The sequence below is a fragment of the Octopus sinensis genome, linkage group LG5, assembly GCF_006345805.1.
Source record: "Octopus sinensis linkage group LG5, ASM634580v1, whole genome shotgun sequence".
NCBI lineage: Eukaryota > Metazoa > Mollusca > Cephalopoda > Octopoda > Octopodidae > Octopus > Octopus sinensis.
Window position 1 is genome coordinate 10,490,095 of NC_043001.1, and position 20,230 is coordinate 10,510,324.

A 20,230-nucleotide genomic window follows, 5' to 3' on the forward strand; every position below is an offset into this window, starting at 1 on the left:
GGTTAATGTGTTCAGGTGAGGCAGATGCATTCAAATAGACATGAGATGCTGCTGATGAATATTGGATAAAAGAGAGTCATTCTGTAAAAGAAAGATATCCACAACAGAGGGAGACACAAGATGAGAAATGGTGAGGAGGGGGGGGCAAGATAACAAAGGATCAAATGGAATGGTATGATACCATGTGACACCCGTTTCCACCTCATGCCATACACAGACAGAAAAACATTGTTAAAGCTTCAAGAATATTCTCTCAAATTTAAATGCTGCTTCTAGAAATGGATCCGTGTAGTACCATTTCAGTTCTAATCTACTTTTGACTCAGATTGGAAATTTAAGAACACCCTTTTGCAACAGTCTTTCCTATTTGAGAGATAAGCAAGAACATCCACATTATTTTTCATTATTCCTAAAGGAACTTGATCTTGAACAGATTAATAGGCGCTAAGGGATCAAAAGGAGTAACACTTTCTCCTAATCTTATCATGTTGTTCACTCAATGCTGCTCTTGCGCACAGGCAAATTATAGCAATTCCAAAAATACTGAAACACAGATGACTAACAGAAATAATTGTAACCACTCAGTGCTCTTAGGTTTCAGAAAGCAATAAAAGATATTTAACAGTACAAAGTATAGAAGACTCCATCTCTCTCGTATTGTTTCACGAAAATTTGTTATATTAAAAACCTGTTTATTTCCATCAGTATAATAGTATATATGTTTTTCTTTTCTTTCTGAAAAATTAGCTTATATTAATGGATATAAATATTTGAATTGTCTGCATAAAGTATACAATTAGAAAATTTTATGTCATTATATTAATTTTACAGTACATTATTGACACAGTAAAAGTTGATTAAAATGCTAGATATTGCAGTCAATAGCAACTTCTTTCATTTCAAGTATTAGACATAAACAGCTGGTGGAAAGAACTTTTCATAAATTATTGTCATTAGAGTAATGAATTAGAAAAAGAAATTGAAGATATTACTGTTTGTTTTATGAAATTAGGTTGTGTATGCATTGGAAAATCACTCCCCGCCTCTCTTGGTTCAACTTCTGTTTTAAATATTAGTGACCCATTTTCAATTTTAATTTCATTTCGCATATTTTAACCAATATTTTCCTAGTTTTTGATTTTCATTCTCTAATTAATAACAGCAATAAACTTCTTTTAAAACAAATTAGCATTGCCAAATTAGCAAATAATCTTTATTCTATCTATTTATTTATCTATCCACTTATCCAAACAAACACAGGCTCTTGGAAATACTGGTCTTTGTATGTGTTTATAAACCATTCCACTTAAAACCTTCTGTTGGTGATAAATAAAGTGGGAAATAGGGCACCCCCATTGCAGATCAATAGTTCGTTGATGGTGTTTTACTTGTGATGGTTATCCAGTGATAGTTTTCTTGTATTTCGGATTCATTAATCAAAGTATCCTCTCAACGAATTGAAACTTCGTGTTTTCTCTTCTATTGTCATGTTTGCATGACATGGCATCAGAAAAACCCGCATTTCTAAATTTCCTTCTATTATTTCTGTGTTTAATAGTATCATTGTTTAATTTGATCTTTAATGCGTTCATTAATAGCATCATTGTTTAGGTATATTTGTAAATGTGAATATCTTATGAAAGTATATTAAACGTCTCCTTCACTTCAAAACATAGTTTGAATGCAGGAAATCCATGTAAAGAATTTCTAATAATTAAGACAAAAACAAATCCCAGAAATAGATTTCATTTACTTCCTAAATATTTCTAAACTATTCAAACTCATTTTCAAAGGTTGTTTGTCATTGTATTATGAACATATTAGAATCAAGCTCAAAATCTTGATTGAATATATATATATTTCCATAGAGATATTTTGACTTCTGTATTTGTCTGGATATTATGTGTGCTATCAACAATAAATCTATTTGTAAGTTGTAATTTACCACAACTAGAATTCTGTTACTATAGTGGGGTGGTCATAGTTAGAAACACTAACCGAATGTTTTCTCTCTCATCAGTTAACTCTGGGTCAAGCAAAGTTAGAAATGATTAGTCAATAAAACCATCAAAACCCTGAGATTTTAAAGATAATGAAATGTGTATTGTGAAGTATATTTGCCATCTAAATATGGCTAACCACTAAAGGTGGATGTTACTGTAGCTTGTAGCCCCAGGAGAACATCTTCTCCAGCTGGCTATTGACACACTTTCTGTGCCCTATCGATATTTGCAAAGGGAAGCCATCTTTCCCATCGTCGACCTACATGCTATTATTGAAATGTGTATTAAAAAGATTAAAAAAAAAAATAGGCGCAGGAGTGGCTGTGTGGTAAGTAGCTTGCTAAACAACCACATGGTTCCGGGTTCAGTCCCACTGCGTGGCATCTTGGGCAAGTGTCTTCTGCTATAGCCCCGGGCTGACCAATGCCATGTGAGTGGATTTGGTAGACGGAAACTGAAAGAAGCCTGTCGTATATATGTATATATATATATATAAGTGTATGTGTATATGTTTGTGTGTCTGTGTTTGTCCCCCTAGCATTGCTTGACAACCGATGCTGGTGTGTTTACGTCCCCGTCACTTAGCGGTTCGGCAAAAGAGACCGATAGAATAAGTACTGGGCTTACAAAGAATAAATCCCGGGGTCGAGTTGCTCGACTAAAGGCGGTGCTCCAGCATGGCCGCAGTCAAATGACTGAAACAAGTAAAAGAGTAACAGAGTAAAAAAAGAGCCTAATTAGTATTGGTGCCATTTTAATGTGCATCCAGAACTCTCTGTAAAAGGCTTGGCACTAACAAAGAAATCCAACTTTGGAAACCATGGCAAAACTTTTTACATACAAGTAATCTCTAACTTCTCAATGTCTTAATTCAAGATAACATCCACTATCAAGATTGGTATTAACTTTGAACAGGAACATACTATATCCATAACAACATGTTCCATCCATTCCAGCATAAGTAAACAGGTGTAAAACGATGACAGTGGTGTGATGATGTAGTCTACACGTTGTCATCCTCATCATTTTAATACCCACTCTTTTATGCTTGTGTCTAGATCAGATGGAATTTGTTGAGGTAGATTTTCAGTGGCTGGATGCCTTTTCTCTCACTAACTCCCAGTTTTCTCCAAGAATAGTTCTATTTCTTCATGGCCCAACATGTTTTCACCAAAAAATAATCAGAAACAAAGAACACTGCTTTGCATGATGATAGCTTGTTTGGCATGACATCCATACAAGAACATACACATTTGACAAGCACTTTTCAGGCTACCAAATCTACCCAAACGGCTTTTGTCAGCTTGGATCTGTAGTAGCAGACACTTAGTAGCAGACAAAAATTCCATGCAGTAGGATTTGACCCAAAACTACATGATTGAGAAACAAACTTATTAACCAGGCAGCCATGTAATGTATAAAATCTTCAAGCTTTAAGAAAGAGAGGTTGATACTAATCTAAGAAGTTTTCTTTCTTCTCTTGTTTTATTTTACAATGGAGTTTAACCAAGTTTAAATTTATTATTGTTTCACATTCAACTCCGCTATTTATTCATTCTTATATTGTCATTAAATAGTCCAATACATTTAATAGTTCCTGTTATTGAATAATTTGCTAACATTTATTAGTAATTAGTTGGCATATTGTTCTTGTTAGCTTTGGTTTATTATACTATATGGTTTCACTGAAAATAGTTTGTTGGAAATTTCTCTATACAGAAGGACAAACAGCTCTGAGAAAATGTTAACTCTTCATAAAATCTACTTTCACTTTCTGGTTGGACTTTTTTTCTCAATTGTTAACTAATGGTCATATAAAAAGCATGAAATATCGTCCTCTAAATTTACTCTAAAATTTCGCACTTCCAGTTACATCATAGGACAGATAGGTCATGTCAGTTCAATGTATCCTTTTATACTATAAAAAATTCTTCAGAAATGCCTTAACAACTTTGTTAATTTCAGAATTGTGTGTGTGTGTGTGTTTATACACAATACTCACATCTATTCAGTATAGTTTCTGAGCCAACTTTTTAGGAATTATGTCTGAGTTGCCAAATCAATGAATGGTTGTCTCTCAACATCTATATTCTTTCATGCTTCACTAAGGAGGACTAATAAGACCAAAATATGTCAGAGATTGTTGGTATAATTGCCAGAGATTTGACCCACTTAATGCTTCCATTCAATTTTGTATAATTTAGATTTCAGAATTGTTTCACTTGCCTTTTTTGACAATAATGTATCGTTAAAACAACTGATTTTTATTCTAGATTATGGGTATAATTTGGGCCAAAGAAGCATTGCTTTGGTCACCTATTTTAAGTATGTTTGGCTTAACTAAAAATTAAAATGAAATTCTTTTTATCCGAGTCTTCACATTTACTTACTGTTTATTGTGGATAACTTTTTTTTTACTGTTTTCTTCATAATATCATCTTTATTGTAGGCTGTGGGTTTTATTTCTTTTTTTAATGGGGTGCCTTTGTCATTTTAAATTAATCATCATATGATGGAGATGTACTTGCATAGCAAGTGACCTGATCTGAGATCGTGCACTGGAACAAAAACAATTGCAGCATGGAAAGTGTTTATAAGCCATTTAAGAAACCGTTAGATTCACTTCAACATTTAAATTTAATTTGCCAAAATATTTTCGTCGCTTTGAGACCACGACCTGTTCACTGACAAAATCCCATGCTGCATCACCCTAATTCTATGATGTCTCTTTGGAATGCGTTTGGAATCATTGTTTCCAAGTGATGCTACCTTCCCTCAAGCAATATCTTGTTTTCATATGCATTCAGGCAGCTTTTGTTTACTATAAAGGTGTTGATTTATGTATTCCTTTCGGAAAACACAGCTGGTTCTGCCTTTGATTAACTTAATTTTTGTTGACTTTCTCTTTAAGATAATTCTCCAGTTTTGGACAAACTGATATTTATTCTATATTGCTGCTCTCGTTTAGATGCTTCTGAGATAATTTATTGCTAAAGTAATAACTTATCAAAGTGTAACTTTTCCTCACTTGCTGTTTTTGATTATTTAACTATATTCTTTGACTGCCTGGGGCATCATGCTTTTACATATATACTTATATCAGAATTTTTTCCATTAGATTTCTCAGAAATACAGACATCAAAAAATATTCCTTGCTGTCTTTCTCATGTGTTATATTGGGAATTGCCTGAAAAGTAAGCTTGTTGGAAGACAGTATAGAAAAGAACCATCTCTCATTGTGAACATCAGCCTAAGTTGAGCCAGTGTAGGAACTTCAAAGCCTCCTTCTCAACACCTTGCCATTTTAAATAAAATAAAAAGAGGGAGAGAGTTACATAGGACAATTTAATTCCTGATGTAAAAAAAAACAAAAAAACGGGTGGCCATAAGCCAAGGCTGATGTAGATCTAAACATCATCTGATTTCCACAGCGTAGTTTAGTAAATCTGTGTTGCCATAGTAATTAATAATAATAATAATAATGAAATTATTGTATACAGTGCTCAGGTGCACCACAACTTGTCAGAAAGTGCGTATAAAGCATATGCAGTAATGTACAAATGTCTGGAAAGTGAACAATGTATGAGTCAGATACATGCTTGCGTGTGTATGGAGGAGAGAAAATCAGGTGTAGTGTTGGTGAATCTCAGGAAGCATGGAAATTTTGAAGGATGCAGTGCTCCAACAACTAAAAACTGATGCCGGCAGTTTGTTCCATACTTTAGCAACTCTTAGCATGAAAAAATGTTTCCAAAAGTCATGGGAGCTGTGCTGTTTTCTAACTTTAATAATAGTATACTAATTTATTGGCCTTCATATTTGAAAAAAACATTCATTTGGACTTTTAATGAATCAGTTTTTGTGCAGTATTGGAGAAACTTGCTTAACAATATCTCAACTATCACTGTTAACATTGCCACATCAGCTTTGTGATCGTTATGAAGTAATTAATTCACAAAGATGAAAATTTAGAAATAACAATAAATACTTTAACAAAAACTAAATAACAATACGCAACAAAAGATTGGATATTGAACTAATTGAAACTTTAGACCTTGTTTTCACATCTACCTACTCCTGATTCCAGAATCCCTCAGAGACCAGCAGTTACAGGGGTTCAATATAATACTGGACAAATGTGCTAAATAATGGACACTTTATACCTATACAGCAAGTTCAACAAAATGTCTAACTGCATTTCGTCTGTCTCTACACTTTGAGTTCAAATTCTGCTCAAGGCAGCTTTGCCTTTCATCCTTTCAGGGTGCCTGTTAAGTACTGGGGTTGATGTAATCAACTGGACCCTCCCCTATCAAGTTTCAGGCCTTGTATTTATGGTAGAAATTATGATTATTATTGCTGCTGTTGTTGTTGCTCTATTAAGGTGTCAAGCTGACAGAATCATTAGCATGTTTGTGGCATTTTATCTGTCTTTATAATCTGAGGTCAACTTTGCCTTTCATCCCTTTCAGGGTCAGTATAATCGACTCATCCACTCCTTCAAAATTTCAGGCCTTGTGCCTATATTAGAAAGAATTACCATTATTCTCATTATTATTATTGATACTAAGGTGGTGAGCTGGCAGAAACTTTGGCATACTGGGCAAAAAGCTGAGAGGCATTTTGTCTTTCAGCACATTCTGAGTTCAAATTCCACCAAGGTCGACTTTGCCTTTCATCTATTCAGAGTTGATAAATTAAGTACCAGTTGCACTCTGGGGCTGATGTAATCAACTCGAACCCTCCCTCAAAATTTCTGGCCTTGTGCCAAAATTTGAAACCATTATTATTGATACTTCTACTACTACTATTATTATTATTCAGTAGTTTTACTTTTATAGCGTGCTTTCACTTCACTACCGAGTGCAGCTCTGTGTGCCTTGGGTATCTGCTGTGGTTTGCTGTGATGCTCTGATGGTTACTGTATTGAAAGTGTTTTGCGTAGGATGTGTGCAGTGCCTAGTAATGCAATATTCTGTATGTTATATATATTTGTAAGTCCTGGTGTTTTTGTTATGTATTTGCCTGAATATTTTTTTATCATACCTAATGCACCTACTATGATAGGAATTGTTTCTGCTTTTAGATTCCACATTCTAGTTACCTCTATTTCCAGGTCTTTGTATTTTGAGAGTTTCTCCATTTCTTTTAGAGACACGTTGTCATCTGCTGGTATTGATACATCAATTAGAAAGCATTTTTTTTCTTCATGATCTCTGACAACTATATCTGGTCTGTTGGCCTTAATTTCTCTAACTGTGTGTATTGGCATATCCCAGAGTATGTTTGCTTTCTCATTTTCTGTGACCTTATTATTATTATTATTATTATTATTATTATTATTATTATTATTATTATTATTGTTATTTTCTTTTTCTCCAACAGGGAAGTGCTGAACTGAAAAATTCTGATAAATACAACATAAAAGGCACAAAAGATGGGGATGTTTACTACACAAGTTTACTTGAGATTTCCAATGTTACGAAAGAGGACTATGGCAAATATCTGTGTAAGGCTAAAAATGTTGAAGGATCTGCAGAATCAGAGATATTATTGGATGGTACAAGTGAGTTATACTGCCTGCTTTTGCCACTGTTGATGTGTGTTGCCGCTCCTTGCAAAAATAACGGACCAAGTTGGCTTTTTGCACCTTTATTACATTTCATCTTGTTAGTAGTGAAACAAATTAACTGTAGTAAATTTTATTTCTATTAGAAGTAGCACCATTTAGTGATGGTTGTTGTTGTTATTTATTGTTTAAATTTTAAAAGATTTCTTTTGTTAATTAAATCAAAATTTAATAACCACTTGTGTGATTTTGTTTCTAATTTTTTTTTCCGTTCCTTTTTTCTCTCTCACTTCCCATACTAACATTGCACATAAGTGTATTCCATATTTTGCAAATTTAACCATCGAGGTTCTTCAATATAATCAATATAAATATACATTAATTTAAGGTGGCTAGATGCCACCAAAACTGCATCTACCGAACAGTAATATTAATATTTATAGCCAATTGCCTTATCTAAAATAACATTACTGTATTGATATTATATGATAATCTGCTAAAAATGTTGTTGCTGCTAGCCAAGATTTTAATCAATAATTCAGTACAGTCTTTCTATTAGAGAATAATTGATTTCTCTCTCAACTTTTTCTGTTCATTTATTAAAAAAAAAAAAAAAAATTAAAGTACATTTTTAACTGATATGATTTCATTTTGTTAATATATTAAATAGCAGTAAAATAATCTCATTATATTACAACATTTTCAAATTGTGTGTTTCTTTCTATTAACTCCTAGGTAAACCTGATCCACCATACAACATAAAGTTTGTCAATGCCACACACAATAGTCTCACTCTCACTTGGCAGCCAGGTTTCAATGGAGGCATGACACAATCCTTTCGGGTTCGTTATCGACCAAAAGGAACAACGAACTACAAATATGTTGATGTTGGCCCTGGATCAAATGTCTATTTGCTTACTGGTAAGTTGAAATTTTACAATATCAAGACGTCTATTTCATTATTTGTTCTGTGAACAATGCGGTGACCTGGTGGAAATGGTTAGTGGCATTTCACCTGTCTTTAGGTTCTGAGTTCAAATTCCACCGAGGTCAGCTTTGCTTTTTGTCCTTTCAGGGTTGATAAATTAAGTACCAGTTGCTTACTGGGGTCGATGTAATCAACTGGCATCCTCCCTCAAAAACTTCAGGCCTTGTGCCTAGAATAGAAAAGATTATTTGTTCTGTGAATCAAAATTCTTTATATTCAATGTAATTAAAGAAATTAAAGATATTTTTCAAAGAGCTACAAAACTTATATTCTTTAAATCTGTTCGGAAATCATGTGACTGTGAGGTACTTAGTTGCTGAGATCCCCTTTAGTCATGACTGACATGCGAATGCACCTAGAAAGTTACCCTCCCAGGCACAAGTCCGGGCAAGGTTGTTTATGGAAGGCCAAGAGTCGCCCATGCATACTGGCCTCCCGTCTCCATGCCACCAATGTTATCCAAGGGAAAGGCAAAGGGGCCGATACAGCTTGGCACCTGTGATATCGCAACTCATTTCTACAGCTGGGTGAACTGGAGAAACGTAGGATAAAGTGTCTTGCTCAAGAACACAACACACAGCCCAGTCCGGGAATCGAACTCACAACCTCACGATTGTAAGCTCGATGCTCTAACCACTTAGCCATGCGCCTTCTCTGACACTCATTACACTCTGTAGATTGGTAGTGCCAGTGGGCATCAGAAGAAATGTACCCAGTACACTCTATTAATTGATTGGTGTTAAGAAAGGAACCCAGGCATAGAAACTACACCAAAGATGACATTGATACTGAAAGCAGCCCAGCAGATCCCCAGTTCCCTGTCAAAACTGTCCTACCCATGCCAGCAGGGAAAGCAGACATTAAAAGATGATGATGATATATTCAGCCTTATTCCTTAGATTAGTGTTAAGATGGGCATCCTGCTATTCTTTTACCCGTTTCAGTCATTTGACAGGCCATGCTGGAGCGAGCACCAGCCTTTAGTCAAGCAAACCGATCCCAGGACTTATTCTTTGTAAGCCTAGTATTTATTCTACTGCTCTCTTTTGCTGAACAGCTAAGTTACGGTGACGTAAACACACCAGCATTGCTTGTCAAGCGATGATGAAGGGACAAACACAGGCACACAAACATATAAACACACATACATATATATGTATATATATATATATATATAATATATATATATATATATATATATGTATGTATATATATATATATATATATATATATGTATGTATATATATATATATATATATATGTATGTATATATATATATATATATATATGTATATATATATATATATGTGTGTGTGTGTGTATACATTTATATGACAGGATTCTTTCAGTTTCCATTTACCAAATCCACTCACAAGGCTTTGGTCGGCCTGAGGCTATAGTAGAAGGTGCTATGCAGTGGGACTGAACCCAGAACAATGTGGTTGGTAAGCAAGCTACTTACCACACAGCCACTCAATGAAATGCAAGCAATACGAGGTTCCGCTGACCCATCTCGGTGAGCAATCTCATCCAACTGATAAGTACATAAACAAGGGATGTAAAATGATGATGATGGTGATGATGATAATTTCAGCCTTAAAATTCCCAAAGATTTATAATAGTTACTGATATTTAATGATATACAAAGTTTGCTGTGTGGGTAATTAACATAGTTGTTAATGAGCTAATGTTTGTTCCATCTTCATTTCAGTTCAGTGTTTTGCAATTTAATACAATCTGGATGCTGCATATTAACATATGTATCTCTAGATAATAAATAGATTAGTATATAAACTTATAAATTGAATATTATCTTGATAACGGAAACATTTAAAGCTTATTGGCTAGACAGACGAGAATAAATCAGATGTATAGATTTTGTTATATAAGATTTATTTCTTTTAAAAATTTGTCTGTGGCAAAAACAAAAACAAAAGAAGAGTAATAAATTCAAGTTATTGTTATGCTATTCTGTTACCTTTTGGCTTGTTCTCTTAGAGACTTGCTTGTTCTTCATTTGTTAAGATATTCTTTTGCTACTTAGTTCATCCAACTGTAATGATTTTCCTGTTATACTTCTGAAATTAAGTGACATTTATTCTGTATGCATTGTCATCATCATCATCATCATCAAATGTCAACTTCTCTATGAAAGACTGGAAGTGAACTACACTGCTTGAATGACAGGGATGTTTGTTTACAACCATCCTCTTAATGTCAAGAGAAGTGGATACACAAATATACATATATACACACATAGGCATGGCAGGCTTCTTTTATAGTTTCTTATTTCTCTATTGTCCACAAGGGGCTAAACATAGAGGGGACAAACAAGGACAGACAAAGGGATTAAGTCGATTACATCGACCCCAGTGCATAACTGGTTCTTAATTTTCGACCCCCAAAAGGATGAAAGTCAGTTGACCTCAGCGGAATTTGAACTCAGAACATAGCGGCAGACAAAATACCTATTTCTTTATTACCCACAAGGGGCTAAACACAAAGGAGACAAACAGAGACAGACAGATAGGTTAAGTCGATTATATCGACCCCAGTGCGTAACTGGTACTTAATTTGTCGACCCCCAAAAGGATGAAAGGCAAAGTCTACCTCGGCGGAATTTGAACTCAGGACATAATGGCAGATGAAATACGGCTACACATTTCGCCTGCCGTGTTAACGATTCTGCCAGGTTACCGCCTTCTTTAGTTTCTGTCTACCAAATACACTCACAAGGCTTTTTTTTTTTTTTTTGCTCATGGCTACAGTAGAAGACACTTGCCTAAGGTGTCATATAGTTGGTTTGAAATCAAGATCACATGATTTGGAAACAAGCTTCTTAACCACACCAGCACATAGTTATTCACACACACATACACACATTCTTACTTCTGTTCTGTTTAACTTTCTTAACTTTCATATTTATGGATTTCTTTTCCCCCACATCACCCCACCCCACCCCACCCCTAGAAGCCTAAGTGACAAACCAAAGTGATGATGGCTTTATTATACTAGAAAGTTGATCAATACTTGCCAAAGCCTAACCGGTATCCTGAGCCATCATTAACTTCTAAAGATAGTCACAACTAAAAGGCTCCAAAATATCATAAACAATAATGAAAGCATTTGGATGCATTCCATCAAAAGTGTTTAACATTATAATCTATTTGAAATTGGGATGGTTATCACTTCTTGACACCTTCAGGTAGTGTAAACCATACAAATTATAATTGCCATATTTTATTATCAGATCTAAATACACAATTAAACTACTATTTGTGTTAATTGTTATAGTTTTCATTATTAATAGCTATGTCATATTAGTATTCAATGAAAATTGTCAGTGTCCCCCAATGTAATTGAATTCTTGCCACATTATATTAGATATCGGCCAGAACATAAATTTCTAAGAAATAATCTAAGGTATTCAGTTTATTTCAAGATGATTAGAGTTACTTCCCTTATTCAACTGTAATAAAATAATAAACCTTGGAGAACCTGATTAAGCTTTGGTGTTTTAAATTATAGATGTCACCAATTTGTTTCAGAACAGATTCTCTCATAAGTAGCTGCAGGTATCCATAATGTTACAAAGAAGCACACACAAAAATTTATCAACCTGTATGATGCTGATTATGTATGTTGGCAATTTTCAAACATAGTCTGTGAAATTTAATAATTACATTGTTATCACTGTACAAAAGTAATTTTGAAACTAAAAAAAATTCTTGATTCTTTTTTAGTTACTTTGTTTCCTTATCGAAATATTCTTTTTATTTCTTGTTCAGAATTTGTCAAAGTGAACTATTTTCTAAAAATTTTTTTTCTTTTCCAATAAATTTATTCTATGAACTTTCTAAATATTTTTAATAGGTCTAGAAAGAGGGCAAGAATATGAAATAACTATGCTTGCATTCAATAAACTCGGAGAAAGCCAATACCAAAGGAAAGAATTCATAGCAAAAACTTCTCGTAAGTACTTTGAAAGTTACCAAAATTGTTAGAAATTTAATATTATTTACCATATTTATTTGTGCTGCAGGAAATTTAATACCAAACATGAGGTCATAATTCTGGGTTGCAATCACATTTAGGAGTAAAAAATAGATAAGAGGATAAAATATATCACTGAATTTTAGGTGTAAAAAAAAAACGTGTGCATGGTGTGTATGTGGGGGGATCTTGTGATATTTGAAATCACATTGTACTGAAGTAAATACTGTATGTGTTTTGTAGGGGATATGTTGAATATATTATAGGTATTGATTTTGATCACCAAGAAAGAAAGATTTCTTTTTTTTCTAATATTTCTGATGACAAGCTGTAAAGGATTATTAAACGTTATGGTACCTAAACCATGTGAAAAAAATTTCTATCATAGATTTAAAGTTATAGTTTGTGGTTTTTTCTAAGTAAATGTAATTAAATGCACTCTTGGAATGTAGGTTGTCGAGAAGAAAGCTCAGAGCTGTTACTTTCAGTTAGTATTCTTATATCACGGTGCTTAATAATTTAGGTGTATACAGGGTGTAAATTAATTCTTTCATTATCCAGCAGGCTGAAGATATTGTACACTTGGTCATTGCTAAACAAGATAAATATAGGTGGAGTTATGTTCTGTATTTATAGATCTGTATTGTGTGCTATTTTAGATGTAATCAGTTTTTTTTCCTTTTATATATTTACATGCCTTCTGGGTTTATTTGGATTGAGTGCTATTTGTAAATTTGTGCATTTGCATAAACTGTCAGGGCAAATCTTCTTTACAGTTAGTGGTTGCAAAACATAATATTTACTATGTAACTTGTTATTCTATTTAAAATTTTCCTCATTACTACTTTTACTGATCAACAGCAAGAGTTTGTTGTTTAACTTAGTATACTCTGTCTCATTCATGATTATTTTATGCTCACATTAACTTGTATCTAGTTTTGCATTCTATTTCAAACATTTTACAAATGTTGTTTGAAGCAGTAATGTTTGTCGTTTTGCAGAAGAAATGAAAAATAGCTACATTTTTGCTTGGCAAAGTTCACGAAAAAGTATTTCTACTAGATAGGGGGAAAAAAATCTTCACTATGTCATTATTCAACATCTTTCTTGTCAAAAGGAAATTTTCTTTTTTCTTTTATTTTTTTTTGCTGGTAGACCTAAATTTCACAGCAGTTTTCAATCATGAAAACTTAATGAAAAACTTGTAATATCATGAAAACTTTGGAGCCAGCTGAGAGAAATGGTTTTTCTTTTTTCTAACACTATTTGAAAGCATTCATATTATGGGCTGTGAACACTAGATTTTATAGACATCATCAGACTCATGTGTAAAGTGTACAGTTTTAGTTTCATTTAAATCGTTAAAACTCTCTGGGCATAAATATTTCCAATCTATTTGAAATAAATCAATTTTACATTGTATTTCTAGCTCTGCTGCTCTTCCTCCCACAAACCGTCGAAATAATATTAAAGTTTTCTTGAAGAAATATAGCCTAAAAGCCCAGGAGTTATTTATCAATTTATTTTGGTGTATTTCACTTGGAAACAACAAATATATAAAAGTTTTAATATGTATTTATTTTATGTGTGTATTTATTTTTATTTTGTGGTTTTTATTTGTTGTTTAAGTTCAAAATCTATTGAAAGTTCATAGGTATTTGGCAAAAATTATAGAGAAGAAATGAATATAGATGAAATGAGGTCCAAAAGTTGAAAGTCACTTCTAAATAATATTTGTTTGATAAAGATATATCTTGGAAAGCTTGACTTGACAAGTAATGGCCTATGCTGGCTCTGAAGATTAATTATAGAAAGGGGAAACAAGAATGTGCTGCCTCTTGAGGAGGACAAAAATGGTAAAAATATTCAGCAATAAACAAATCAAAAATTTGGAGGTGGAGAAATCAATAAAAGGTAGGAGTGGAAAGAGAAAAATTGATATCACCGAGTCTCTGACAATGAGGGGTCATCTGATGTTTGGAAATCTTGCTTAAATCTAACGCTATATCTTATAAAGGAAAGCCAGTCTGATGATATAACAAAGAGGCTCCTCTCTAACCTTGTCTATCGATCATGACATCCACAAGAAGATTTCGTCTCAGATATCTACCAGTCCCTGAAGTTATTGGATGATGAGGCAATTGGCTGTGGCACGGTGATAACAATCTACACACACACACACACACACATGCAAGCGATGTCAATATATCATGCTTGTATGTGTGTACAAATGAGCATTTGTACACATATGTATGTAACTGTACTTGTATGCATGCGTGTATATATATATATATATATACATGCTCACAAGTATGTGTGTGGAAGTGTGAGTGAGTATAAACTTACGTGAATATCGCATAAGTTGATACTTGCCTTTATTTTGTAGCTGTAAATGTATTAATAATTTCCAATATATATAAATATATTGTAAAAAAATAAAATCAGATTCTTTATCTCCCTCTGATCAATTTACTTCACTTTTTTTCTTTATTCCTCTTTCAATTTACATTTTATGAACATTTTTAGGTGATATTTCTTTCAGTTGTTGAGTCCACTTAAGCAGGTTCCCTATTAATCTTACATTATTATTATTGATAACAATTTTATTTTTTTGCAAAGAAGAAAATTGATATATTCAATAAATAATTTTAAGATTAAGGTTGGCTCATCAAGGCTTTTTTTTCTTCTTCCTCTCCTTCAAACTCCTACCATTTAAAATTAAGCCATTGTTTTTTTTTTTATTATAAGTTTGAAAATTGATAAACATTTATCTTCGTTGTTTATTATTACATCGTTTGTAATTTATATGGATAGCAAAACATTAACTTGCTTAACACAGATTCAATGAATAATGTTGACATGATTTATTTTTCCATCTACATGTCTGGGGAGAAAAGGCACTGAGAGATTAATATGTATTGCTGAAATAGTTGGGAATTCCATAGTGCCTCTTGTAACGGAGGATTGTATACAATAGTTGGCATGGTATTTTTAGAGAAAAACTGTAGAGGTGAAGTAGTGCAGAGGATGTGGTTGTTGTAATTTAGGATATAGTCAATGCTGACTAGGCTAACCCATGTTCAAATGCATATCTCAGGGATTTCTTTTTTTTTTCCAGACTCAGTAGATGAGGACCACACTGTGCAATGTGTCTTTATTGTAAGATGGTTGAGTTTAATTCAAGATCATTGTTGAATGGAAAGGCATTCCAGTCCTGACCATTCCATCTGAAAGATTACATAATCCAATATGTTCTTCCTCTTGGCTGCTATTTTTAGCTGATTAAATAATCACATAGGTCTTTGTGATGGTATAACCCTTTCGATACCAACCCAACTGAAACCACCTCTGGCACTGTAGTACAAATGACTTGTTTTTATAAGTTTTGAATTAAAATCTTCCACCAAACCTTAATCACAATTTATGTTCCTAACTCTAGCTTAATGAAAACTAAGTTATTTTACTAATTGAAAGAAACTCAGAGCATCTCAACAGAAATATTGTAACAAAAGGGTTAAAATATATAATAGAGAAACAATTCTTAACCCTTTCGATACCAACCTGACTGAAACCGGTACTGGCTCTGACTAGTACAAATGTCTTGTTTCCATAATTACTGAATTAAAATCTTCTACCGAACCTTAGTCACAATTTATGTTCCTAACACTAGCTGAATGATAACTAAGTTATTTTAATAAATTCTTTGTTGTATTTCAAAGTAAATGAAAGAAACACAGAGCATCTCAACAGAAATACAGTAACAAAAGGGTTAAATTGTTTAGTGCGTGTACATCTACACAAAAGGTGGGCACCACCTTTTGAATAGATATACAAGCAATAAACAATTTAAAGTTTAAATTGTTATTGCAAAACTCATTTCTTTACCTTAAATCCATTTCAAATTGACTTGATTCTATCTTGGAACTATAAATTTTTTAAATCTAGGAAAAAATTATTTACATTTAACTGATATTTGTCCTCATCTTCTTTGTTGTTAACACAACATTTCAGCAGATATACCCTCCAGCCTTCATCAGATGTCTTGGGGAAATTTTGAACCTGGCGTAATGGTTAAAAGTGCAGGATTCCCCAGGATTACAAATTCAGTTCCAGGCAGTCACCTAAATAATAATAATAATAACATTGAAAAATACCTTAGGAATAAGAACCCAGGTTTGAAATTTCCCCAAGACACCTGATGAAGGCTGGAGGGTATATCAGCCAAAACGTTGCATTAACAACAAACAAGATGAGGACAAATATCAGTCAAATGTAAATAATGAACAAAGAATACCTCCACTATTTTAGATGTCATGTGTTCTTAACACTCATGAGTCACTGGTAGCAAGGGGACTTTCAGACAACAGCAATCAGATATTCACATTTAAATCTGCCAGAATGGATTCCGAATGAATATCTACATGGTGGTCCATAAAGGTAGTACAGGGCTCTGTGAACTAAATTCAAAATTTCATATGTGTGTGTATATATATATATATATATATATATATATATACACACACACACACACACACATATATATATATATATATATACACACATATATACACAGAGTTGGCCAAAAGTCAGCCGAAAGTAAATCAAAATTCCATAAATATTTAATATTCAATTTTATTTATTCATTTGGAAAGAGTGTGTCTGTCAAGGATTCAGCTTCAGCAATTTTCATGATGTTTCATATTTAGGTGCTTTTATTAAATTCATTCAGTTGTTAAACATTAATAAATCTTGGAATGAAAGGGTTTTAATTTACTGTCAGGTGTCTTTTGGCCATCCCTGTATATAAATATATATATATATAATAAAATATTAGGGAATATTGTTAAACCTTGCTAAGATAAATATTTCAATCACCTGAAGATTGACTGTAACTCGAATTTTTACGAATTGGACAGCCATGAAACGATCGTAGTGTTATACTCATTATCTTTTTTTAATAATTTTGATATATATTTAAAATAATATAAATGAATTAATCTTATGTATTGGCTTAAGTTTTTCATTGTATGATTTGCCTAATAGTGGTTTTATCTCTAATATAATATATATATATATATATATATATATATATAAGGATAAACATGTTAAAAGGGGTCTATGGTCAAACTCATTTAAATAAAAGGGTTGGGAATGACTGTTGGTGACCACTGCTGTAGATTCTCACTGTTCTATGCATTCAAAAGACATCAGCAATTTCTTTGTTGGTTCCTTATAAACACTGAAATGGCATTCTTGTTAGATTCATGGGCCTGGTGTGAGACAATCGGTGAGGATAAAACACTACGGGGTCTCAAAGTGCCTCTACATTATTGTAAACACACATGGTGTAAAGCAAGGAGGTGTTCTCCAATAATGAAGAGCAACAGCGATCAGATTGTCTTGTCACAATCTTCCAGAAAATATTAAGAATGAACGTAGATGTTATTGAACCGTGAAATTTTGTTGTTTGAATGCTAAGTCTCAGTCAAATTGATCCTGATCAGTTTTAAATTCAAGCTCAGCCACTTATACCTTTGTTGTTATTTTTATTTGTTATTTTCAGATTTAAACCCACCTGAGGAGCATGATGCAGCACCGCCTCAAGATTCCGATGACATGCCACTCATAATAATTCTTGTTGTTTGCATCGTTGGCATCTTCCTTTTAGCACTCAATATTGGTCTCATCATGTTCTTTATCCGCAGGAAAAGGAAACGCCTAGAAAGTAAGTCACTTTCCCTCTCCTTCCTCCTCTCAATTGCCGTTCTATTACTGTTAGCTTATTTTTCTGGAACAGACGTTAGCTTTCTCATGTTTATAAAATTATGGAATTAGAAGATACGATCTTTCTAGTTTATCAATGTTTTCTTCACAATAACATTCTTCAATTCAATGACTACGAGTGATTCTCGCAGAGTCATTTCGAATATTTAACGAGGTTGCAAAATATCTCCATTTCTCTTTTTTAATTTAGCTGTGAAATTACTATTTCATAATTTATTACCTTTATACTCTGCAGTGAAAGGGTCTGATACAAAGTTGCTGTTTTTTATTCCTTCTTGTTTTCTTCCTTCTGTCTTAAGAATTTTGAACTATGTCAGTTTTTTAGACATTCGAATCTAATGTTATCTAATTATTGAATAGTTAAAATATCTTGCTTTGATTGCTTAGGTAACTTGAAATTTAATCACTGTTTAAACCAAATCATCAATTTTAATTCACTGATTCCTGTTTCTGTCGCTTTGCTATTTGTAAAATTTTTAAGTACATGTTTAGAAAAGACAATAGCAGAAATGACTAAAAGCTCGTTATTTCGGTATTGATTACCAAATGTCGTAAGAATAGTGACAGTAATTACTATACTGCTTCAGACCACATGGTTGTGATTTCAAATTTTACTTAAATCATTATTATGCTCCTGGGCAAGGCACATAATTCTGTTTCAAGTTTTTCATTGATAAAAACTTGCATTTCTACTTCACAAGTTAATTGGTTAACAGTGGAAATGGCATCCAGCTATTGAAACAATTACTCCAATTCTGTGTGAATACATCAATTAATTTTTTAAAAAGCATGTCTAACTAACGTTAGCTTAATAAGAGTAAAGATGAAACAGTTATAAATCAGTTAATCTAAATTACATTTCAAATAAGATTGTATTCTGCAAAGATATATGTAAAGATTTGTGAATTGAGGCACGAAGCAGTGATTGAGAGTAAGCAAAGTTGTTAACCAGTTCAAGTATGTTTGAGAGATATTTAAAGGTTTTCCACATGAAGAGAATGGTGGGTGTCCAGAATTTTTTTGTTTTTTGTTTTTACCCTGTGACAAACTTCTGCAAAAAGATTTTATAAGTTCAGATATCTCTCACACACATTTTAACTGGAACCGAGTTTGTAGAAATGTATTTTGAATATTGGTTTTAAGTGATAATCTTCAAGTTTTCCATCCACTTGTCTTCTTGTATAATTAGGAGTGCCTTAGTGCACATACATTGTTCACGTATTTATGCCGAAGAATTTCAATAAATGCTAAACTCTAGTTGACCACACCAAAAATTTTAATCTTCATTTAAAAGCTCTCTTACTAAATCTAAGCCAAAGCAAACAAATTATTACTCACTGTCCTTCCATAGCTTTCCACTCTCTGCTTTCAAACCTGCAGTACTATGCAAATCACCTGGACTCGCTCGGCTATTAACTGATATTTTACAAACTTAACGCAGTTATAGTTTATTTTGTTCTCTCTTAGTATTCATATGATCAATTATGATAATAATAATAATAATAATAATAATAATGATAATTATAACAATAAAAGATATAATAATAATAATAATAATAATAATAATTATTATTATTATTATTATTATTATTGTTATTATTATAATATCTTTTATTGTTATTCCCTAGAATATTTTCTTACTTAACTGTCATCTCTTAATATTTTAAATATAGAATAAATCAAGCAACAATGAATTCTCCTTGGATATTTACAATACAGGCTATTCCCCCTTTTGTCCTTTATAATACAGGAAAGTGTTCACATACACTCACATCCACACGAATTTAAATAATTGTTTATATTGTGAGAAATAAAGCTTTATGACTATTAAAATAAAGGTTAATATTGGACAATGTTAGAGTTTATTGAAAATTAAATCTTTTGATTTTTCGC

General features: G+C 32.7%; 1 protein-coding gene across 10 annotated transcripts in view; it reads left to right on the forward strand.

The window, feature by feature from the left end:
* LOC115212345 (nephrin-like) overlaps positions 1–20,230 on the forward strand; it is a 296,829-nt gene that overhangs the window by 210,178 nt on the left and 66,421 nt on the right. For all 10 annotated transcript variants that reach the window (XR_004999321.1, XM_036503159.1, XM_036503157.1 and 7 more), the window contains exons 13-16: positions 7,389–7,569; positions 8,308–8,493; positions 12,434–12,532; positions 18,117–18,278. Coding sequence is in view for 9 of the 10 variants with exons in the window: in XM_036503159.1 (XP_036359052.1) it covers positions 7,389–7,569; positions 8,308–8,493; positions 12,434–12,532; positions 18,117–18,278 (628 nt within the window). In the remaining variant the exon portion in view is untranslated. The remainder of the gene's footprint in view (positions 1–7,388; positions 7,570–8,307; positions 8,494–12,433; positions 12,533–18,116; positions 18,279–20,230) is intronic.